This window comes from Nyctereutes procyonoides, unplaced genomic scaffold, assembly GCF_905146905.1.
Source record: "Nyctereutes procyonoides isolate TBG_1078 unplaced genomic scaffold, NYPRO_anot_genome, whole genome shotgun sequence".
Lineage (NCBI taxonomy): Eukaryota > Metazoa > Chordata > Mammalia > Carnivora > Canidae > Nyctereutes > Nyctereutes procyonoides.
The window spans coordinates 2,257,801-2,282,148 of record NW_026575142.1 but is presented as its reverse complement, the minus strand read 5'-3'; the positions used below and the strand labels follow the sequence as shown (position 1 = coordinate 2,282,148).

At 43.3% G+C, this 24,348-nt stretch overlaps 1 protein-coding gene across 2 annotated transcripts in view; it reads left to right on the top strand.

Annotated features, from left to right (window-relative positions):
- The window catches only part of ITGAV (integrin subunit alpha V), an 88,370-nt gene extending 68,491 nt beyond the window's left edge, over window positions 1-19,879 (top strand). For both annotated transcript variants that reach the window (XM_055307863.1, XM_055307862.1), the window contains exons 18-30: window positions 1,279-1,416; window positions 3,568-3,635; window positions 4,279-4,426; window positions 4,984-5,076; window positions 5,901-5,980; window positions 7,060-7,140; window positions 7,658-7,763; window positions 8,366-8,524; window positions 9,329-9,439; window positions 14,880-14,993; window positions 15,098-15,205; window positions 15,759-15,881; window positions 16,159-19,879. In XM_055307863.1, coding sequence (XP_055163838.1) covers window positions 1,279-1,416; window positions 3,568-3,635; window positions 4,279-4,426; window positions 4,984-5,076; window positions 5,901-5,980; window positions 7,060-7,140; window positions 7,658-7,763; window positions 8,366-8,524; window positions 9,329-9,439; window positions 14,880-14,993; window positions 15,098-15,205; window positions 15,759-15,881; window positions 16,159-16,254 — 1,425 coding nt within the window. In that variant the 3' untranslated portion in view covers window positions 16,255-19,879. The remainder of the gene's footprint in view (window positions 1-1,278; window positions 1,417-3,567; window positions 3,636-4,278; window positions 4,427-4,983; window positions 5,077-5,900; window positions 5,981-7,059; window positions 7,141-7,657; window positions 7,764-8,365; window positions 8,525-9,328; window positions 9,440-14,879; window positions 14,994-15,097; window positions 15,206-15,758; window positions 15,882-16,158) is intronic.
- The last annotated feature ends 4,469 nt before the right edge of the window (window positions 19,880-24,348 follow it).

Sequence of the window (24,348 nt, the reverse complement as noted above, 5' to 3'; positions counted from 1 at the left end):
TACCATTTGCAACATGGATGGAACTAAATGGTATCATGCTAATTGAAATAAATCCATCAGAGAAAGACAGTTATCATATGATCTCACTCATATGTGGAATTTGAGAAAGCAGGACCATAGGGGAAGGGAGAAAAAAATAAAACATAATGAAATCAGAGAGGGAGACAAACCATAAGAAACTCTTAATCATAGGAATCAAATGTGGGTTCCTGGCCCTCCAGTGGGGTGGGGGGGATGGGGTAACTGCGTCGTGGACATTAAGGAGGGGTTGTGATGTGATGAGCCCTGGGTTATATAAGACTGATGAGTCCTCCAACTCTACCTCTGAAACTAATAATACACTAATGTTAAATTAATTGAATTTAAATTCTAAAAAATGTTTAAAAAAATAAACAAGCTTCAAGTTGTAACTGTGAACAAACACCATCCTCTTACATTCAAACAAAGCTCGCCAATACCTGTTGGTTGGTCAAGATGTGAATCAATGGAGTTCTTCCACATTGCTGGTGGCAGTGTATGTCGTGAAGACTGCGATCTTCCAGACCTCAGAAAGCTATTTACCAGTATGTAGAATAATCTTTCTCTTATTTTTTTAATAATAGTAAAAACAACTATCAATCCCCAAGCAAGCCAAATAACCTTTGACAGGAGGACGGATAAATAAATACACTGTGGGTTCAATATATAATGAAATATTTCTCCACAGTAGAAACATCAGTTGCTTGCAACATCATGGACAGATCTTAACAAGAGTGTTGACCGGAAAGCAAATCACAGAAGAATACATAGGACCTCACTCTGAAGGACACGGAAAAGGAAGAGCAAACTGAAAAATATATTGTTTAAGGAAAAATTTAGGATGTAGTAAAACTACCGAAAACAAACAAGGCACTGATGTACTTAAAATTTAGGACGGTGATTGCCTGAGAAGGAAGGCCAGGGCAAGAGACGAGAAGGGAACACGGGGAGCTTAAGCATTATTGGGAATGTTCTAGTTATTTTGAGCGCGGCGTGCCTGTCTTATTGACGTGCCTTGTGTACTTTTGTATGAATCAAGTATTTTATTATAAACCAAAATGGATTAAGGGTTCTCACTGAGAAACAAGCGTTTCCAGATGCTCTTCTTACTCTTACATAAGTACAGCGTTTCAGGGTTTCAGTAGAATTGGGCCAGGCCGGAACGCGGCTGGCTTTGTGTGGTGCGCTCACAGATTTCTCTGGGTGGTTTGATGTCATAGATTGAGGTCCTCGTTGATGGGAAGCTTTTCTGTTTCTTAGGATGAATCTGAATTCAGAGACAAACTCACCCCGATTACTGTTTTTATGGAGTACCGGTTGGATTACAGAACGGCTGCTGATGCGACAGGCTTGCAACCCATTCTTAACCAGTTCACTCCCGCCAACATCAGTCGACAGGTACTCTACTACCTCCCACGTACCGCTGCTTTTATGTTTTAATTTTTGAAAGTCTTAAAGTTCATCTTTTTATGTATCATCAGGGATTGCTTTTACAATGTTGGGTTTCCAGTCAAAGACGTCCGCAGGGAGGGAATCCGAATTTTCACATCAGAGTTATTTGAAGCCACTCAGTTAAATGCAGAGGAAGAGAGAGTCGTATTTCACACACATGAAACAGTAAAATAGTTGAAGGAGAACAAAGTGCCAGTGAATTTACCTAGTATTTTAGTATTTTGATGAACAAGCTTTATATCTGTTTTCTCTGATTTACATTTTAATTGTAGAGAACGCTGTGTGCGTACACATACACAGCTGCTTAATCTGTGTTATTTAACCGATTCGTGTATATCGTCATTTCATTCTAATTAAATTGACATTTAAGATCTGTATCCTGTAATTTTATTCAGTGTAGCTGCATATACCTTGTGATTTGGAAGAGTAAATTAAACCTTTCTTTATTTTCCCCCTTTAAATCATGTTCTCTCTTTCTGCCCCTGGCCTTGAAGCTTTTTGAATATTAACAATAGGCAAACCAAGAATGGCCTCATCTTTTTTTTTTCCTTTCTTCTTTTTTTTTAAATAAAGATTTATTTATTTATTTATTTATTATTTATTTATTTATTTATTTATTCATGAGAGACCCAGAGAGAGAGGCAGAGACACAGGCAGAGGGAGAAGCAGGCTCCATGCAGGGAGCCCGACGTGGGACTCGATCCCGGGACCCTGGGGTCATGACCTGAGCCAAAGGGAGATGCTCAACTGCTGAGCTCCCCAGGCATCCCTTTTTCTTTCTTCTTTAGAAAATTTTTAGATTCTTTCTCTAACATTCCGCCCAACATCTTCTGCTACTTCCCACTATTTCTCTTTTGGGTTTTCCATGCTGCCCCAGCCTCCAGATCTAAAGGGAGAAAATTCAGGTTTTTGCCTACTTCCCCTGCCCTGGGTTGGTTGACTGCAGTGCTTCTCATTCCTTTTCCTTCATTGCCTTCCTCATGGCCTTGCATATGCCGGGCTCATGCCGTTTCCATTCCCTTTGGTCCTCCTGCACAATTGCTGCCGGGTACCCACCTGTTGCTCCTTATTCTTTTACACTCTGCAGCTATATTTCCATGATGTTGGCAGAGGCATCGTATGTAACAGGAAATTCTACAAGGGAAATTTGTTTTGCCCAAGATCACACAACTTAGCCCCTGCAGGTTCAGGCTGACTCCTCACTTCTCTTCTTTTTTCTTTTGAACCCTCATTTTTTGACTTTGTTTCCCGTCTGTAGGGCACTTCATTCTAAAATCATGGCGCCTTAATTTGAGATAGAACTAAAAGGTTCCAACTAATTGCATTATAGCCTATGAATGTTTTTCTTCTTTTACATTCTTTTTTTTTAATAAATTTATTTTTTTATTGGCGTTCAATTTGTCAACATACAGAATAACACCCAGTGCTCACCCCGTCAAGTACCCCCCTCAGTGCCCGTCACCCACTCACCCCCACCCCCCGCCCACCTCCCCTTCCACCACCCCTAGTTTGTTTCCCAGAGTTAGGAGTCTCTCATGTTCTGTCTCCCTTTCTGATATTTCCCACTTATTTTTTCTCCTTTCCCCTTTATTCCCTTTCACTATTTTTTATATTCCCCAAATGAATAAGACCTTATAATGTCTGTTCTTCTGCTATTGACTTATTTCACTCAGCATCATACCCTCCAGGTCCATCCACGTCAAAGCACATGGTGGGTATTTGTCATTTCTAATGGCTGAGGAATATTCCATTGTATACATAAAACACATCTTATTTATCCATTCTTGACTAGCTGCACTGGCCTGTTCAAAAGTAAGCAGCCATGGGGCTCCTGGGTGGTTCAGTTAGTTGAGCGTCTGGCTCCCGATTTTGGTTCAGGTCATGATCGTAGGGTCCTGGGATGGAGCCCTGCGTTGGGCTCTGTGCCTAGTGGGGAGTCTGCTGGAGGATTCTGTCCTTCCCTCCCCCGTCCCCCACTAACCCACACGTGGCTCACACTTTCTTTAAAATAATTTTTTTTAAAGCAGCCATGATACTTTTTATATTCAGGGATGCAAACAAATGCTCTTCTTCTTCTTCTTTTCTTTTTTTTTTAAGGCCCATATTCTGCTTGACTGCGGTGAGGACAACATCTGCAAACCCAAATTGGAGGTTTCCGTAGATAGGTAAGCCTTACTCCAAGCAGTAAACACTCCCAACAGATTTAAATGGAGGAACACACTCTTCTATGCGAAGCAATAGTATATTTTAATGTGAACTAGTTCTATTGGAGGATGATTCATGACGTCTGTAGTAGTAAAACTATCAGTGTTGGACTTTAGAAAAATAAATGCTGTTTTCACTAGTTGCCTGGGTGGACAGATCCATTTCCATGCGGGATGAGTAGTGTTAACATAGTAAATGTCGTATCCTCTTAAAGGCCTATTTCATTGTGAACTACAGGAATCCGATTAGTATTTTATGATATATAAATCTCCATGACCATTGTGAGAATTATGGCAGGGATTAGTTCAGCTTTTAGAAAAAAAAAATGAGAGAATTAATCAGCACCTACCAAGAAATACAAAATCACTTCAGTAATAGCTATGACTGGGGGTGCTCTATTAGTGGCGTGAGAGCTTTCTGTTACTGAGAGGAGCGTTGGATTTGCACCCAGCGTGCTGTTTCCAGTTTTCTGTTGAGCTGCGAAATGGTCTTAAAATATCTTGAACATGTCAGTGCTGTCTGTGCATTTCTCTTGTTTCTTTGAACAACCGTGCCCTCCCCGCGCAGCCCTCTTTCATTGTCTCGATTCGTGTTCACTCGTAGTGATCAAAAGAAGATCTACATCGGGGACGACAATCCTCTGACCCTGATCATCAAGGCCCAGAATCAAGGAGAAGGTGCCTACGAAGCTGAGCTCATCGTGTCCATCCCCCCGCAGGCTGATTTCATCGGGGTCGTCCGCAATAGCGAAGTAAGCAGGCTGCCTCTCTAAAAATCGAAATGCACTCACGGGCCTCGTTAATGTTAATGAGTCAGCCCTAATGAGTCAGCCCACTGTTAGCGGAGGACGGGCTTGGCCGGTCTCCTCAAGGCTGAATGCTGGGCAGCAGTGGCTGTCTTGCATAATTCCTCTCAAGCCTAATACTTTGCATAATGCATTGAGAGGACATTTTTAGAATTGCCAGCTAAGTGCCTGAAACGAGGTCAGATAGATAAAGTGCCTGTGCCTCTCCATCAAATAATTTGTTAGGGGTAATAAGGTTATTTATCTAAATCCCCTAGGAATCTCTCAGAAATATCCTTATCTGTGGCGTTGTACACAGTTCAGGCTTCTCTCAAACCTGCCCCCCATTTGCCCTAATAGATGGATGAAGTTATAAAACAAGAAACTGAACTATAAAGTTGCATGATATTATCTAGGAATTTTATAGTGTGTGGCTTCTTTTTTTTTTTTTTGGTCATTAATTTATTTTCCTTTCAATCTTTTGTTTGTTTTGTCTTTTTTTTTTTTTTTTTGGTCTATCAAAGGCCTTAGCAAGACTTTCCTGCGCATTTAAAACAGAAAACCAAACCCGCCAGGTAGTATGTGACCTTGGAAACCCAATGAAGGCTGGAACTCAAGTAAGACATTTAGACTAAATGGATTTCATTTTTCTTTTAAAGAAAAAAACCACATATTTTTCTATAGGTTTGTCCAGAGGAATTATTTTTATAAATACTTCAGAACATGTCTTTGTTAAGTTGATTTTGGTTTAGAATGTGATGATTTGCAGTTTGTTTGGTTTTGACTAAGATGATACAGCAATGGCTTGTGCCGTTACACGGTCTTCAACTTGCCAAAGGGGTTGGGAACATGGGTTAAACTAAGGACAAGTATCCTGTATCCTAAATGACCTCCAGAAGCCCTGCCTTCTCTTACCCTGTTAGTTCAGTGATTTCCTTTAAGAACAGTTCTCCCCTGCTGGAGTTAGGATGGTTGTGGTCAGAAGAGTTGTGATGGGCGTGGAGAGATTCGGGTGGTAGCCCTTCCTCTCCTGCCATGTGTAGCCAGGTTCTCTCACTCTTTAAACCCAATCACTTATTCCTTCCTGCTCCATTAAGTTGTTAAGTTCCTGTCACCAAATCAGTCTGCAGAATTGCTGTACTTTTCACTAAATCAAAAAATATTTACTTTGGCATTTTTTAAATAGAATTAATATGGGGAGATAAACTTACAATCTGTTAATAATTGTTAAATAGGCCCCTTTATGGATTGGCCCACGTATCTTAAAGAGATGCAATAGAAGATCGGATTTAATTCTTTGTTGGAGTGCTTTCAGTTTTATTACAAACTCAAAAAAACCTGATTTTGGAACAATTTTTTTTTTTAATTTGAACATGGAATTTAGATTTCACTGATTTGACATTGTTTTAATGAACATCACTATTTCTTCCTCCCCCTGCAGCTCCTAGCTGGGCTTCGTTTCAGTGTGCACCAGCAATCAGAGATGGATACTTCTGTGAAATTCGACTTACAAATCCAAAGGTTTGAAAACAACTTTTCTTGGCTTGTAGTAACTATTGAGGAAATACTGTTTGTTCATAAACATACAATGTAATATAATCTGAATGTTATGGAAGAGAATAGACTAAAATTTCGGTATTTTATTATACCATTTTTAATTTTTTTATTTTTTAAATATTTTATTTATTTATTCATGATAGACACAGGTAGAGAGAGAGGCAGAGGGAGAAGCAGGCTCCATGCAGACAGCCCGACGTGGGACTTGATCCCGTGTCCCCAGGACCATACCCTGGGCTGTAGGTGGTGCCAAACCGCTGAGCCACTCGGGCTGCCCCATGATTATACCATTTTTTAAAATAAAACAATATTCATTGTTCTGTATAAATATTAATGTAGTAAATGCTTAAAATATGGGAAATCTAGAAACATACAGAAAGTAATAATTACCCATACTCTTGTGAACATTTTGTTGTTTATTATATCAATTTCTTTTACAGAATAAAATTCTTTTTTTACCTGAACACATCTCTGTTATGTTTAACCATTTCCTTATCGGTGGACATTTAAGTTGCCTCTAATTTTTTTTTTTAAGACTTTATTTATTTTGAGAGAGGGAGTGAGCAGATGAGCAGGAGGGGGTCAGAGAGAGAGGAAGAGAGAGAGACTGTCAAGCAGACAACGTGCTCAGCACAGAGCCCAACGTGGGGCTTGACCTCGTGACCATGAGATCATGACCTGAGGTGAAATCGAGTCGGACGCTTAAGCCACCGACCCACCCAGGCGCCCCTGCCTCTAATTTTTTTTTCAAACTGTGATGAATATCTTTGTAGAAAATATGTTTTTCATTATACTGTTTTTAGAATCAGTATTTCTATCATAAGAAAAATTTGTTAGTTTCATGCTTGTAAAACAAAAGTAAAGAGGTATTACATTGTATTTGGTCATCTTCTTGGAATGAAGTGCTAATGAAAGTTAATTTAGAAAGTTTGTCCTTTGTCGCTTTTAATTCGTTCATTTTTAGTTTCGCTGCACTTGCCTCTGTATGTCTTTGATGATGAGCATGCTCCGTTCAGGCCTAAATATGTATTTCTCTTTTTCAGCTCCAATCTCTTTGACAAAGTAAGCCCAGTTGTGTCTTACAAAGTTGACCTCGCTGTCTTAGCTGCTGTTGAGATAAGAGGGTCAGTATGATTATGAGTTGAGTGTCTCATTCTTGTGAGTTTTAAACTACTTTAAAATGCAATTACTTTTTAAAAGCAACTACTGGGCCCAGTCACTTGTTTTTGGGGAGTATCCCTTCTGAGTTTCACGGTAATTTTGCTAGAGCTATAGCTTCTGTGGAAAGAAGCTCCTAGCTGCATTCCAGAGCCCCCAGATCTTTACTTGGTAACCCTCTGGAAATGAACCAGACGTGGCAACGGCAGGCACAAAATAAGTGCGTTGAACTCTTACGCAAATTCATTTACCCCTTCCCTGTGGCATGAGATTCAATAAAGAGTAGTTTGCGTGTAGGTGTATGTGCCTGTTCATGTATACAGGTGGCTTTTTCTTTTAAATTATATATATATAATATATATATATATATATATTTTTTTTAATAGTTTTGATTTTATTTATTTAGTTACAGGTACTTTTGAAAATGAACTGACCATATCATTTTGGTATTCATGGTAGATTTTCTTTGGTCATTGTTTATAGAGTCTCCAGTCCTGATCATATCTTTCTTCCAATTCCAAACTGGGAGCATAAGGAGAACCCTGAGACTGAAGAAGATGTTGGGCCAGTTGTTCAGCACATCTATGAGGTTTGCAGTTGTTAGCTTAACCGATGCACGGTAGAGAGCCTCTAAAGGGGAGAACAGCTAGGCGACTTAAAAGAAAACAAGTCTGATCAGTGATTATGAAAACTCTGCATAGTTTCAAGATGTATCAGAGATGTCTTTGAATTTTTTCCCTATTCAAAAGTTCCTTTTTTTTTTTTTTAAGACGAGTAGCTTCAAGTGGTTAAAGAATGCACTTTATACGAATTGTTGGCTTAAAACCACTGAGTTCTACTTGCATAAATGCAATAGGCCATCATTGAGTATTTTCCTAGGGACATTTTGCAGTTCTGACTGAAAATGGAACGTGCTTGTAGCAGATCTTCCCAATTTTCTGTCTCTGCCATCTTTCACTGAAAACTTTTCATATTTCCCTCCTGTTCACATTTCATCCTGACACATATATGGCCCTACGCTAGAGACAGATGTTGAGTTTGAGCTCCTTTACCTAGTAATGATCATGTTGTAATGTCAGAGTAACTATGGAAACTCACATCCTCTTGCTGGTGATTCCTAACGTTGATGTAGGAGGAGGATTATGGAATAGATTTTTGCTCAGAGTATTTACATTTTCTTTTCCCCCTTAGCTGAGAAACAACGGCCCAAGTTCATTCAGCAAGGCAATGCTAAATCTTCAGTGGCCTTACAAATATAACAATAACACTTTGTTATACATCCTTCAATATGATATTGATGGGCCAATGAACTGCACTTCAGATATGGAGATCAACCCTTTGAGAATTAAGGTGAGGTGCTCCACAGCAACTCTTTATTATGATGATATTTCTTTCTTTTCTTTCTAAATCTATGAGAGAAATGCATGAAGTTAAAACAATTAAGGTACAAATCCACTCTACGAAAATATTCTACTTCCTAACCCACTACACTAAGGATTAAATCGTTTGTTTGTATGATGACTGAGGATTAATTCTTCACTCCGCAAAGTCCTACTGAAGCATGTATTTATGGGGTGACCCAGTTTGACGTTGGTTCTGTTGCATTGTGGCTTACCCACCTACGACGTTGTGTCAGGCGTGTTCAGTTGTTGAAATTTTTGTCCTGGGTTAAAGATCTAACATTTTACTTAATCTGGCTCTTTTGACTTCCGCGACTTAGAAAAAGGTCATTTTGTGGAATTTTGTGCTTTTGGACCTAAGTCCTCTCCATCCTAGCGCATGTATTTGGATAAGAAGCTATTGCCCAATGTGGACTAAGGAAAGTTAAGAAAACAGAACAAAAAGTGTATAGTCCTGACTGACACTCGTCACAGCTGTGTGCCGGGAGAGTTCAGGCTGTTTCCCTGTGTTTTATCAGATTCCTCTCTGGCTGTGCGAGGGAGAAAATCATGGCTAGGCAGACGTGACCCTTTTCCACATATTAAAGACTCGAATCTTTATTCTCTGTGCTTACTTTCCACCATGTATTAAGTGGTGAATTTGTCACAACACGTTTTCAGTCACCCTGTGTTAATCAGAGATAGCAGTCGATGCCAAAATGTCAAGGCAGGATGTTTTCCGTCACCGTTCCCCACCCGTTTCTCGGTTCCCCAGATCTCAGATTCGCAAACCGAAAAGAATGACACCGTTGCTGGGCAAGGTGACCGGAACCATGTCATCACCAAGCGGGATCTCACCCTCCGTGAAGGAGACGTTCACACTTTGGTAAGCGCCACCTCGACAACAAACACTTTCAACATTTAAAAATATGTGATTATAGAACTGATGCCAAAGAACATTTCAAAAATAACAACAGCTGTGCCTGGAAGAGCTACATATATTTTTACACTATTTTTCACTCCTCTTACTTTCCTTGTTCTTAGTCAAATTAACACCAGAGTTTCTTTAAATGGTCTATCTTTATAGATTGCTAATAAAAATATTTATGTTCCAACTCATTTCTCCGGCTGGACTCTAACTGACCTCATCCTAATCCTGGAGGCCTTAGTGCACTCTTGCAAGATAAACCCAGGAGGCCACTATAAAAATATATTACAAGAATAATTAGCATTATGATCAACCTTGGTTGAGGCAGCCTGTGTAATGACTATAGTTTTATCAAGCGGCTTATCATTTAAGTTTTTGAAATTTGGGACACCCGGGTGGCTCAGCAGTTGGGCACGCTCCTTCGGACCAGGGCGTGATCCTGGAGTCCCGGGATCGAGTCCCACATCGGGGCTCCCTGCATGGAGCCTGCTTTTCCTTCTGCCTGTGTCTCTACCTCTCTCTGTGTGTCTCTTACAGATAAATAAATAAAATCTTTAAAAAAAATAAGTTTTTGAAATTTAACAGATCTGCAACCCATCAGCTGGTGGAGAACCCGGCGTCGTGTTTATGCTCATTAGCAAATGCCAGTTACATTCCCGTCACCAGATTCCATAGGGCTTCTTAGTTTCCATCCACCTCAACCCCCAGGGACGTCAGGCACGATTAATCACATCCTCCTCTGTGGAACACCCCTCATTCTCTTTCTTAAAGACACTATTCTCTTGGTTTTTCACCTCCCACGACCGGCTACTTCTTAATCTCCATTCGCAGACCTTTAATTCTGTAGAGTGTTGCCGGGCTCACATCTCAGGTTTCTTAGCTGCTCCACGAACAGTCGTTCATCAGATCTGTGCTGTCCAATACTAGAGACACCGGACACATTCAAGTGTTCAGGAGCCACCTGGGGCTGGTGGCTGCTACCTGGGGCAGCAGAGCTAGCTCCGTACTCGTGAGTCGTATCCTTGTAGGAAGCTGTAATCAGACGCTGCTGCACTAGAGGACATTTTCCACTCTCCGGGCTGTAAATACTCTCTCTGTGGAGATGGCTTTGATTTATTTGATTTCCAACCTGATCCTACGCATTGAGCTCTGGACTCCATTATCCAGCTGCCTCCTGGAACTCCTCCTAAATATTTAATAGGAGTCTTAACCTTAATCCCAAGAAGGTACCCCTGAGTTTTCCCAGCCCTGCTCCTTCTGCAGTGTTCCCCAGTTTAGCAAATAACCAGTCCCATTCTCTGTCCCAAACTTGGTAACTGTGCTGGAGTGGACTCCTCTTTCTCCCTTAAACCTCACGTCCTCTATATTAGCTAATTCTGTCGATTTCCACTTTCAGAACACCCTGAATCTGGCCCCTTCTCAGCAGCTGTAGCACTGCTACAGCCTCACCCAGGCCACCTTCCTCTCTCACTTGGCTTCCATACCTGCCTTTGTGGCCACTGGTTTATTTGGCACATGGGAGCCACGGTAATCCTTTCAAATAGAGAACGGGTCATGTTGCTCCAGGGCCTTCCCGTCTAAGTCACAGGAAACCAGAGCATGCAAAGCCTCGAAGCCCAACAGCATCTAGGCCCTTGCAGCTTACTGACTGCATTTCCTCTCCTTACCCTGCTCCTTGTGTTTTGGCTACCTTACTTTTCATTGAATGGACATTCCCATACATGCTTCTACATCTAGGCCTCAAAAATTGTCTGTCTGCCTGGAATGTGCTCTTTAGGTGAAATGCTGTTGGTCCGGATATCCCTGTGGCTTATGTCCCCATCTCCTGCCAGTGTCCTTAAATGGCAGATTATGACAGGACTTCCCCTAACCCACCCGTGTGAAATTGAAGTTACTTTTAGCCCTCGCCCCCCTTTTGACCTTCTTCTCTATCCTCCTACAGAACCTACATTTAAAGAACAATTGAGATAAAACTTTTACATAATATAAAATTCATTTTAAAGCATGCAATTGAGTGATTTTTAGTATATTCACAACATTGTGCAACCACCACCATTCTGATTCCAAAACATTTTATTATTTTATTTTATTTTATTTTATTTTATTTTATTTTATTTATTTTATTTATTTATTTTATATATTATTTTAAAAAGAAATACTGTACCCGTTAGGCAGTCGCTGCCCATCCTTCCCTGCCTCCAGGCCCTGGCAACCACCAGTCTGCTTTCTGTCTCTAAGGATTTGTCTGTCCTGGACACTTCATGTAATGAAGTCATACAATACGTGCATGGCTTTCGTGTTTGGCTTCTTTGACTCAGTGCGGTGATTTTTCAGCGTCACGGTGTCATAGCACGTCATAGTACTTCAGTCATTTTTATGGCTGAATAATATTCCATTCTATGGATATGTGATAATTTGTCTATTTGTTGGTTGTCAAACATTTAGATCGTTTCTACTTTCTGTTTCTTTTGAATAGTGCCGCTGGGACTCTTCACGTACATGTTTTTATGGGGACATGTTTTCAGTTCTCTTGGGAACAAACCTAGGAGTGCAATTGCTGGGTCATATGGGAACTCTGTTTAACTTTTGAGGAACTGCCAAACTTTTCCAAAGTGGTTGCATCCTTCTACATTCTCAGCCATCCCTGGATGAGTCTTCCAGTTCTTCCGGGTTCGCCGTCACTTGCTCTCACCTTTAAAGAAAATTCTCTTTGTTTTATGGTCATCCTTGTCAGTGTGAAGTGCTGTCTCATTGTGATTTTACTTGTATTTCCCTGATGACTAATGGTGTTGAGCATCTTCTGAGTTACAGCTTTTTTTGAGAAACGTCTCTTCAAATTCTCTGCCCAGTTTTATTTTTTGTTGTTTATTTAAATGTTATTTTTTTATTTGAGAAAGAGAGAGAAAGCAGGGGGAAGTGGGAAAGGGAGAAAGAGAGGGAAAGAATCCTAAGAAGACTCCACACTGAGCACTCGGCCCACCTGGGGGTTTGATGCCATGACCCTGAGATCATGACCTGAGCTGAAACCAAGAGTCAGTCACTCAACCAACTGGGCCACCCAAGGGCCCCATTTTTAAATTGGGTTGTTTGCCTTTGTCGTTAATTCCTAAAGAGTTCCTTATATATTCTGGATACTTCCCTTTTCAGAGCTGTGATTGCACATATTTTCTCTCATTCTGTAAGTTGTCTTTTCACTTTCTTGATAGTATCCCTTTGATGCAAAAAGTTGTCAAATTTGAAGAAGTTCAGATTGTCAGTCTTTTTCTTCTTTTGTTGCTTCTACTTTTGCTGTCACGGTTAAGAAACCATTGCCGAACCTGAGATCCTGAAAATTTACACCTGAGTTTTTTGGTTTCCTAAATTTTATACTTTTGACTCTTCTATTGATCTATACATGTATCCTTGTTCCAGTACCAAATTGTTTTATTATAGCTTGGCAGTAAGTCTTTAAATTGAGAAGTGGGAGTCCTCCAATATTTTCTTCCTTTTCAAGATTATCTTAGGTGTTTGGGGTTCTTTGCAATTCCATACGAATTTTAGGATCAGCGTGATCATTTCTACAGAAAACGTAGTTGGAATTTTGGTAGCAGTTTTGTTGGATCTGTAACAATTTAGGAGTATTGTCTAAACATTAAGTCTTTCAGTTTTTTTTTTTTTTTTTAATTTATGATAGTCACACAGAATGAGAGAGAGAGGCAGAGACACAGGCAGAGGGAGAAGCAGGCTCCATGCACCGGGAGCCTGACGTGGGATTCGATCCCGGGTCTCCAGGATCGCGCCCTGGGCCAAAGGCAGGTGCCAAACCGCTGCGCCACCCAGGGATCCCCAGTCTTTCAGTTCTTGAACATGAGATATCTTTCTATTTATTTAGGTCTTCTTTGATTTTGTTCAAAAATATTTTGTACTTTAAACTGTATGCGGGTCTTGCACTTTCTTGTTTAAATTACTTCTATGTATTCTCTTGGGATGCTCTTTTAAATAGAATTGTTTTCTTAATTTCATTATCAGAATCTTCATTACTGGTATAAAGTAATGTATGTAACTATATATATATAAATGTGTAATATATATAGCTTTAAATATAATATATATAACTTTAAATATATTTAAATAATCACAAGTTATATATCAATCTTGTATTCTGTACCTTTTCTGTACTTATTAGCTCTATTAGTATTATTGTGGATTCTTTAGTGTTTTCCGTATATAAGGGCCTGTCATCTGTGAATACAGACAGTTTTAGTTCTTCCTTTCCAACTGGGATACTTTTTATTTATTTATCTTTTTCCTTGCTTAATTGTACTGCCTAGAACCTTCTAAACAATCTGAATTAAAGTGTGATGAGTGGGGCAGCCCAGGTGGCTCAGCGGTTTAGCTCCTGTCTTTGGCACAGGGCGTGATCCTGGGGTCTCAGGATCGAGTCCCACATCGGGCTCCCTGCATGGAGCCTGCTTCTCCCTCTGCCTGTGTCTCTGCCTCTCTCTCTCTCTCTCCATCTCTCATGAGTAAATAAATAAAATCTTAAAAAATAAATAGCATGATGAGTGGGCACTGTTGTCTTGTTTCTGATCTTAGCTTAGCTTTTGTCCTTTCACCATTAAGTATGATGTCTGTCACAGGCTATTCACAGATGCCCTTCCTTAGGTCAAGAAAGCTTGGCTATTCCTTGTCATTGACTGGAAGTGCCACTTACTAGATAGCACTGACATGTCTAATACGGTTTGACCAACACATACAAGGTGGCTATTATCTCCTATCTTTACCCGCCTGCCTTCAAATTACTGATAAAAACACGGAGTGTGGCAAAGACCATCAGCATGCCCCTCGATTTCTATAGGTCTGACTTGGATTGGCTATTCAAGATTCATCCTGTTTCTTTTTCTTTTTCACAGGTATATTGTGATCTGTTTTTTCTGTCCTACTATAGCATCATGCTCTGGGTTTACCTAAGAATGTCAACTTCTAGAAGAATGTTGACTTCTAGAATCCTAGAATGTTCCAAGAGAATTGACTTCTGGCCACAAAAATAACATCTTTTAATATTATAGATCTTATCCTTATCTAACAAATCACGTTAAAACCAACCCCTTTATTTTGACTTTATTTTTTTAAGTAGGCTCCATGCCCAGCCTGGAGCCCGACATGGGGCTTGACCTCACACAAGCCTGAGATCAAGAGTCAGGCGCCCTAACTGACTAAGCCACCCAGACGCCCCTGAAAGCAACCCCTTTTAACAAAACATTCATAGATTCCATGGTTAGCCTATTCATTATTCTTAGAAGGCAAAGGGATCTCTGTCATCTCTTCAGCCTTCCCATAAAACATCTAAAATGCCTAATTTTCCTGTGTTCAGGAGATGATAGATCTTTTCTTACAAGCAAAGAACTTGTTTCGGCAGGGTTGTGGCATTGCTGAGTGCCTGAAGATCGTCTGCCAGGTTGGACGGCTGGACCGAGGAAAGAGTGCCATCTTGTATGTGAAGTCCCTGCTGTGGACGGAGACCTTTATGAACGTAAGTAGATAGACGGATAGAGCATTTGCCAGTCTATCCATTTTCTCCAAGACATGAACAAGGCCTCACATCTAGGAAATCGTTTTACTGTTATTTCCATACAGAAAGAAAACCAGAACCATTCATATTCTCTGAAGTCATCTGCTTCTTTTAATGTCATTGAATTTCCTTATAAGAACCTTCCAATTGAGGATATCTTCAACTCCACATTAGTAAGTCACCGATTTGGGGAAATTGAATAAATACACCCAGTACCATGCTGCAGATATTTTAAAAAATTTACTTTAAATAATGACACCTTAACTATTTTGATAATTTAGTACCTACCAGGCTCATAACCTAGTTTAATATCATTTTACTCCCTCGCCCTACAATTAGGAAAGGTAGACCTTTGCTTTAGCATCCCTATGGAAGAGATTCCAGGGGAGGGAGCTTGGGGAATTTTTCTTCACAAAGTTTAGAAAGTTGGAAATGAGCTATCATAGATGAAGGCTAAAGATTTTAAAGATGTATAATTTGAGGATTAAAAAATGGGACCGACACATCGCAGTTGGATTTGATTATTTAAAAATCACCTCAGAGGTACCTTGACGTTCACCTGCCGTTGGGCAGCTGCATGCTGTCGGTACCAAGTGTATCATCACAAATGACCACACGTAAGAAAAGAAAACGTGAATACTGTTAAAACAAAATGTAATGGGCATTCAGACATTTGCCGGGTAATTCAGCGACCTGCTTTTAAAACTCGGAACCTCCCCCCACCAGGTTACCACTAACGTCACCTGGGGCATCCAGCCCGCACCCATGCCCGTGCCCGTGTGGGTGATCATTTTAGCGGTGCTGGCGGGATTGCTGTTGCTGGCTGTCCTGGTGTTTGTGATGCACAGGGTAAGTGGCAGGCTTGGGAGGCGGGGGAAGGCGAAGCCGAGGAAGAGGGTGAGGGAGGATGGGAAGGGAGGAGGAACAGAAAAGAAGGGAAGGGGGCAGTTTTAATAGTGCGTGATGAGCATCACGTATCTGAAGGAAGAAGAGTTGTACGCGGTGCACTGACATTCCCCCGGTGGTCGTACAGGCCCTCAGTGCTTGTAATCTGCTTCAGTAATGTTGGTTTTTGTTTTTCTTCGACTGACAGGTGGGCTTTTTTATTTATTTATTTTTTTTTCAGATGGGCTTTTTTAAACGTGTCCGGCCACCGCAGGAAGAGCAAGAAAGGGAACAGCTTCAACCTCATGAAAATGGCGAAGGAAACTCAGAAACTTAACCGTCATTTTTAAGTCATGCGACGCTCTGACCCGTCAGAGGTTCCGACTTCATCATAGGTTTCAGTTTCCTTTGCGAGGAATAAAAATTCCAAGACTGTACTGCTGACGGTGCCCATTGGTATTAACCACACAACAAGGGCAGTGGGTGTCAACTTTTTTGTCATTACTAAGTTCAAACGTACGTGTAATACACACCACTGACTTGTGTTTTTAGGTATTTAAATAATGAAATTTTAAGCAACAGTTGTTCTTCAATGTACATAAGACAAGGAGCACCTGAGTTACCACTTTCTATAAGATAGGACCTCCTACGATGATTATTTCTGATTTTGTGTGATTTTGTTTGTTGTTGCTTTTGTGGTTTTAAGGCAATCCATATTTGGACCTTAGGATCCACATCTTTTGTACAGGAGCTTACTGTTAATACACATTACACTACAGTTGAGTTTTTAAGCTACTAACTTTATAACTGCATGAACTTGGATTTTAATATTACCTGTGTTGTAGAACTTTAAAAAAAAAAAAAACATGATCCATCCAGATTCTTTCCTGTAATAGCAAAGGTATAGTATTTTAATATGAAAGTTGGGTACATGCTATTGTGTTTTTATTTTTGTTTAATCCACTCCATTTCCTTACATTTCAGTTTGTATACGTTTAGTTTCTATTTCAAATCCTTTAAGCCAACCTATACTAAAAATTCTATGATCAAAAATGCCTCTTTTGTGTAGTAGTTTTAATTTCCGCTATTCATCATCATGCTTAAAGCCATATGCATTTGGAAATCATTTCTGAAGTACAGATATTCCATTGTATTACTCTGGCTATCTGCAATACAAAAAAAATATATATCATTTAAGTTAAAAGACTGTAGTTCTTTGATAGACTTGCTTATTAATAGTACGCTCTTAGAGGAAGAATTTTGAGTCTAGATTAATTTATTTTCTTCCTATATATGTAATCTTCCTTATATCTCTAAAACTTTACTGAGAATGGGTTAAGATCAATGAAGAATCTTTATAATGTGCAGGAACCTGCACCCGACCTCCAACCCCATGAGAAATGCGTGGAATTGAAATTCTTAAAGTAGCTTGCTGGTTTGCTTCCGGCAATAAATAGCATGATGCTCACACGGACATTACCTTAGCTTAAGCAAGGGTATCATGTGTAAAACCAGTCTCAGCTACCAAAATAATGTAGAGTAGTTACTTTTATAAGCAATACAAGTTATTGGGAGCCTTTTAAAACTTTTATAGTTTTATTAACATAAATTACTTTTTTAGAATTTTTATATAAAAGCTGCACAGGTAGCACATTGTAATTTTATCTGCCTGGAGGGTGATGATTCTTCTAGAGGAATAATGTGATTTAGTCACAGTTCCTCAAGGTCTGGGAACGACTATTAATTATACCTATTTTTGTGCAATTACATCATGTTGTGCTTTAGAAATTGAGAGTTTAATAGGTTTTTAACTGCTGTCCTCATTAGGCAAGGATAAATATTTCCCTTAAATAATTGAATATTTTTCTATGATTTAAAAATAATTGAAATTTATCGTGCCATGTCTTGTGTTCGAGTTCCTCACACAAGGGGCTAAGCTAGAATATATTTGTAAAACAGAGGAACGTGAGTTATATACACTAGAACATGACAAGACACTGTATTCAGCTTAGATGAATTTCAAAATTAATAGATTTTGTAGCATAGGTTTTGCTAGTAGCTCAAAAGATCTTACTCATATGCAATAAGTATTTTTATTACCAGTAAGTCTAAAGTTTTTTAAGAAAAAATATTTTTATCCTAGGATCTTCCACCAAACAGTCACTAAGTTGACGACTTTCACTTTATACCTGTTTCCCCACCGAATGGTAGTCATCCCTGAAAGTAGATGTTGGGTAGAAATCCACTCTTTACAAGAAATGTTAGTTTGCTTTTGCACGGTCTGTTCCTCCTGTGGCCTGTAGCTCAAGGTATAATCGTGTGTGGGAGACTGAAGGATATTGGTGTTGGAAGCGTGATGTTTTAAGTTCCCTTTTATGAAATGTAGTTTTGAGCAATAGTATTTTCTTTTACAAAATGAAAACATGTATCTCTACAGAACTATGGTAGAAGTATGATTTGGAAGCTTACACTTCAAGGAAAATGTTTGGGAAAAATGTTGGGATCATTTTTACCCCAAAGCAGCTTGTGAATGTATTTGGTTAAAAACGTCAAGCAACAGTTCTATGAAAACTTACAATTTTCAAACATTTTTAACATTTTTTAAATACTACTGTGTTTGTGATTCATTGAGATTTAAAATGCATTTTGTGTAAAATTTGACTAACCTGATGAGTCTTAAAAAACAGTATTTAAAGCACTTAATATCGGTAAGAAATATACTCTTGTCAATTTCTCACGTAGGCATTTATTCCAGAATTGATAGCTTGAGAAACATGTGTGAGGGATACTCTTTCCCTCTTTTCCCCTTTATCTTTCTCTTGTAATGAATCGTTATTATAATTGTTGTATAGGTCTTCATAATTCCAAAGTGTAAAACAGTTAAAACTTGCGTCCCACAGTCTTACCTGTGTTCTGGAACTACTGCTTCGTAGCGAATTTTCACCAATACTTCATATAAAGTGAAAATGTAAGCATTTGTAGAAGAGACTGTCCTTCTACTGGCTTCCTAAGAGGGCCACGGAAGGTTTGTGACGGTTAGTGATGGCCCCGAGGGAGAGTTAAGTGGCAAAGTAGAGCGTATAAGAGATCAGCTACTTTTTATAAGGCGACCTCCAAGTTGGTAGACGGTCCCGTGTCGCGTGCCAACCTCGGAGAAGAGGAAGGCCTTCTTGAAACACAGGTACGACCCTCGCTGATCTTAATGTCACTTTGTACCCTTGGGTGGTTTGTATGTGCGGTTAGTTTGGTCAACAACAAATGTGAAATTCAAAAATTGATTATAGGCTCAAAAGGGGCATAAATAAATAAATAAATAAATTAATAAATTAATAAATAAATAACCTAATGCTCAGTGTTTTGGAGACCAGCCCTTTTACCTTGTCGGTAGGCTAGCTTGAACAACACACCCCAGGCCTGTATGCTTGTATTTCATTGCGATTTCTGATTTGTAATGAACTTCTTGGGGGAGGCGTACTTGACGCCTTGATTTCTGTTGTCATTGTTCTCAAGTGCAATATAACAATATAACCAAACCTTGTGCATTTTCAGAGTCGCTGTTAATGTAGTAAACCTAAACAGACTCATTAAAATTTTGGTTCGTAGGAAGGAGTGATTCTGCTATGGATGAACGAATGAAGTTACTTACCCCTAAGAGGTGCATTCTACGTTTTATTCCAGGCTGGGCATGAACTATTCTCTACTAGTTTTGAAACACTTTTGAAATATCTTGAAGTGGCCTGGACGCTATATATATATATATATGGAATTAACTTGCTGCCTAATAACATAGAAAGTGATTTTGTTTAGCTTCTCTTATGGTCACCCACATTGGGTGAGACATAAAACGTGTGTCTTCTAAAACTTGTCATTTGCTGACTTGACTGGAGTTAGTGAAAACCGGTACGGCTTCGTTTCCACTGTGTAGCTTGTGTCTGTTCAATAAACTTGAGCATATGGTGCCACTCTCGTGTGTGGACCTCGTATCTTCCCCCGTGACGTCGTCTTTTTGATCACACGAGCCCTCAGTAATGCGCCCAGAGGATGCCCTCAAAGAGGTACCTCTGGATGTCTGAGTTCTTGAAATACGAGTGATAGTTATTTGAAAAAAAAGTAACACAAAAAGAGCAAAAGGAAGCTAATGTTAAAATACACCGGTCACAAATCCCAGAATCCTAGACCTGTTAAGATTTAAAAGGGGTTTCCAGTTCCGACAATGGCAGGGCCGCTTTTATCAGGTGACAGTGGCGAGCGATGAACAAAATAAGGGAGGACAGAAAGCCTTTTCGGAAACAGGTCACCCAAAGCTGGCAGAAACTGGAGGGGATGTGAGCCTTACTGCGAGGGCAGCGCCCTCTCGCCCGGAGTTGCTTGGTGTCGCTGGAGGGCACGGGCCCAGGGGCCCTGGTGTCCTGGAGTGACGGGCCTGCCGCCCGGTGGGAACGACGAAGGGAAGGGGCCGCCCTGTGGGCGGGAGGGACGCCTCCGCCGACCCTGTTCTGACCCTGGTCCTGCAGCGAGACTCCAAGGAGCCCCGGAGGAACCGGCTGTGGGAGGTGGGGGAGCAGAGCGGGGCGTCCAGCTAGTGGCCGCCGGGGGACAGGCCGGGGACAGAGGGTCACCCGGGAGGCCGCGGGGAGGCCGCGCCGAGGGCAAGCGCTGCCACCACCGTGTCCGCCCCGGGCCGGAGAGCAGGCCGTAACGCCGGGTCCTGCTGTGGGAGCCCCTTGCTGCCATGGGCGGCCACGGCCACTCACAGTGCACATGGGTGTCGGTGCACATGGGGAGACTGGGCGACCGTACTCTGAGCTCGACGGGGAGTCAGTAGGGCCCCGCACACACCGTAGCACACGTGGCTTCACGTCACCGTGACCACTATGTTGGTGACTCTAGGAAGATGGAAAATGATGGGCACTTCAGGAGAGACTGGAAGGGAGTAAAGGACTCTGGTGGGAACCTTAGGACTCAAAAACATGCAAAGTCTGGCATCACACTCATGGGAGGGGGTTCCAAGTGCACAGAAGACAAGGAAGAGCCCGTGAGTCTCAGGAACCCCGGATTCCCTGCAGCAGGTGCGGGTCACGGGATGAACAGCCTCAACCATGGGTCAGTCTGGGCGGGAAAGAAAGGAGGCAGGAGAGAGAAATGGGGTGACTGCAGACCGGAAGGGGGCTGGGGGCCGTAAATGCAGCAACCGAGCCATTCTGGAGGCTCAGCGGAGCCTGGACAGGACACTCGCCCCCCTCCCCCCACCTCCAAGGGCCTCTGGAGCCAGGGTCTGTGCCACCCCCAGGCCCGGGCCAGTGTCCTAAGCTCACTTCCGTCCCCCTGGCCCTGGACATGCCCTCGTAGGGGGGCCGCGGGGCCTGAGCAGCAGCCGCGGCAACAGGGGACCCCCTGAGCACCACTGGGGTCCAGCGGGAACCATGCGGTGGCCTTCAAGATTCAGGAATATCATCGCGTAGCTGGCAGGCAGGTGGATGGTTTTGAGTTTCTCAGGACACGTCAGTGAGGAAATGAAAGGGAAGAGGTTATTAAAGAACAAGCAAACGTCCTTCACGGTGACATCAGCATCGGCTTCGACTTGAACCTTTACCGCTTACACCAAAGCCAAGTACTTGCCACCTGTGCTGGTACATTACTAGCACCAAGCGACCTCGGGAGCCCTTCCTCAGCTCACAGGTACTCGGTGACCCCCAGGTGACAGAGGTGACACAGTGGTAACTAATTTCACCCCATTCCCACCAGACAGCCCTGGCCACTCAAGGGGAGCCCGAAAGTGCCTGCACGACAAGCAGCCGTGATTCAGCCACAGGCTTGGGAACGCGGTGGGCCCAGCCTGCAGACATGGTCTCCTCTTCTCACCCTCAATCCCCCAAATCCAGTTCTTCACCGTATCCGCTCCACACCCTCTCCTAGATCCCTTCAGGCTCGGTCACTGCATGAGCCCCATTATTTTATCGCGGCCTAGATGATACATTAGTCTTCCGTTACCGTGAGGTCCTTTTGTGGTGAAGGGTAACGTGACCTCGGGAGCCAGGGGCTGAGGTCAAGGACACCTTTCCGTGTGTGGGGGGGTGGGGGGGTGCTGCATTAGGTCCACAGTCCCCTCTGGCCCTCAGAGATTCACTTCAGTCTCATATAAAATTCAGGAAACTCGCGCCAAAGTCCCCAAAAGTCAAGCCATCACAGCATCGACTCAAGGTCCCCAATCCCTCCTCGACTCATCAGGGCCAATGCCCCAAATCTCATCATCGTCTGAGTTAGGTGTGAGCGAGGCCTTCCTGGGATTCGCTCTCTGTGGGGACCCTGAAACTAAAGAAACAGGGTCCTCTGCTCCCAACATACCACCTTGGTGGGGGAGGGGGGCATATGATAATTTTAGATGTTCTGGTTCAAAAAAAGGAATAAAAAAGTAGAAGGGGGGAAAAAAAAAAAGAAGTCACTGGCCCCAAGCACCTTCAGAGTCCAGCTGGGGAAACTCCACCTGGTTTCAGAGACCGCGACAACTCCCTGTGGCTCAGGGTTCCGGGTTCCACCATCTGAGTTTTCCTTACCTGCCCCCCCAGCTCCCACCATGACACGTAGCACATGTCTGCAGTTAAGGGGTGTTTCTGACTTATTTCGGCCGGTGTGGGGGCCGGGGTGCTCTTCCAGGTTGTGCCCTGTCCTTCTTAGACGGTGCTTCTGCTGGTAACGGACCTGCAGGAACCTTGTGGGCGTCCCGCGTGTGTCGGGCAGATTCACCCACCACCCCGGAGGCTGCCCCGCGGGCCTTGCCGCAACCATCCCGTCTCTACCTGGGGCTTCCTTTGGGATGTGTGAGGGGATCTGCGAGTCACACATTTAAGTCTCTTCAAAGAAAATTTTCTGGGCTCTCCGTGTCCCCTCCACAGCCGACTTCCTGACGGGGAACCTCTTCACTCTGGTGTCCTCTCACCCCGGAGATGCTGAGAATTTCCCAGGTCGTAAAGCCCCGGTCTGCCGAGTTCTCTCTCTCTCTCTTTTAAAATTTATACTTATTTAATGAATGTATGTAATTTAGGCCCAGAAACACAGGAGTGGCTTGGGCAGGCCTGCACGCACAGGGCCACCCGCGATGCCGTGGAGACGGCGCCCGCTCTCCCGTGCACAGCAGGTCACCCAGGCGCGGGCGGCCACCCAAGGACTTGCTGGCCCGTTCCCTGACGAAGCCTCTACACCTCAGATTCAGTAATTGCTCCAATCACACGATCCCCTTCAGCTAATAATCCTAAACCGTCCCTGTGTCCAGGATGTGGATGGTCCTAACTGGGCAAGCAACCGACCACCTTGGCCGATGCTCGCCAGCGGTCGGTCGGTCGGTTCTCGAACTCGGATGGGCTGGCTCACGGTCAGACGAGCGGCCGCAGCAGAGCAGAGACAGCCAGAGTTTCAGGGATGGCTGATTACCAGCGTCGTCAGTTTAATGCCCCCCACCCCAGGGCATCTGGCAGCCCCCGAGCCCAGGCGACTGTGGCACTGGGTCACTGGGTGCGCTATCCTGTCTCGTCACGTCTGTGTGGTGCTTGGGGTGCTTGTGGTGCTCAGGGTGCTCATGGTACTCGTGGAGCTCGTGGTGCTCATGGTGCTCGGGGTGCTTGGGTGCTGGTGGTGCTCGTGGTGCTTGGGGTGCTCATAGAGCTTGGAGTGCTTGGGGTGCTCGTGGGGCTCATGGTGCTCATGGTGCTCGGGGTGCTCAGAGTGCTAATGGAGTTCAGGGTGCTTGTGGAGCTCATGGTACTCGGGGTGCTCAGGGTGCTTGTGGTGCTCAGGGTGCATGGGGTGCTGGTGTTGCTCATGGTGCTCGGGGTGCTTGTGGTGCTCGTGGGGCTTGGGGTGCTCGTGGTGCTGGTGGTGCTCAGGGTGCTGAGGGTGCTGGTGGTGCTCAGGGTGCTCATGGTACTTGTGGAGCTCGTGGTGCTCACGGTGCTTGTGGTGCTCGGGGTGCTGAGGGTGCTGGTGGTGCTCATGGTGCTCAGGGTGCTCCGGGTGCTTGGAGTGCTCTGTGAGCCACCGCAGCTGCTGTAGCTGGTGCCCCAGGGGGCTGTAGCATACCTGCTCATGCACTGTGCCCCCCACCCCTGCTCACTGCCTCGCTCAGAGCACTGCTGGGGACCCCGTCCCACTGCTCCCAGGTGTTGCCTCGGGCTTGGCTGCTCTTCATCCATCCGTGAATTCCATAAACCCCAACCCTGAAAGGCACCGGTTGGATCCCAAAGCCCGAGTGAGGCTCCTGGCAGGTGGGGGCTGCGCTGCCCATCGCCCGCTCAGGCCTCTCAGGGCCCCCCAGCCTTGCCCTGCTCCTCTCTCCTAGGCGCGCACTCTCGGGTCAGACGTCCTGCGGGGCTGGTCCTGGAAGACGCGTCTCCTCGGTTCAGGCAAACGCTTTGCAGCTGGGCCCATCTGGGCCTTC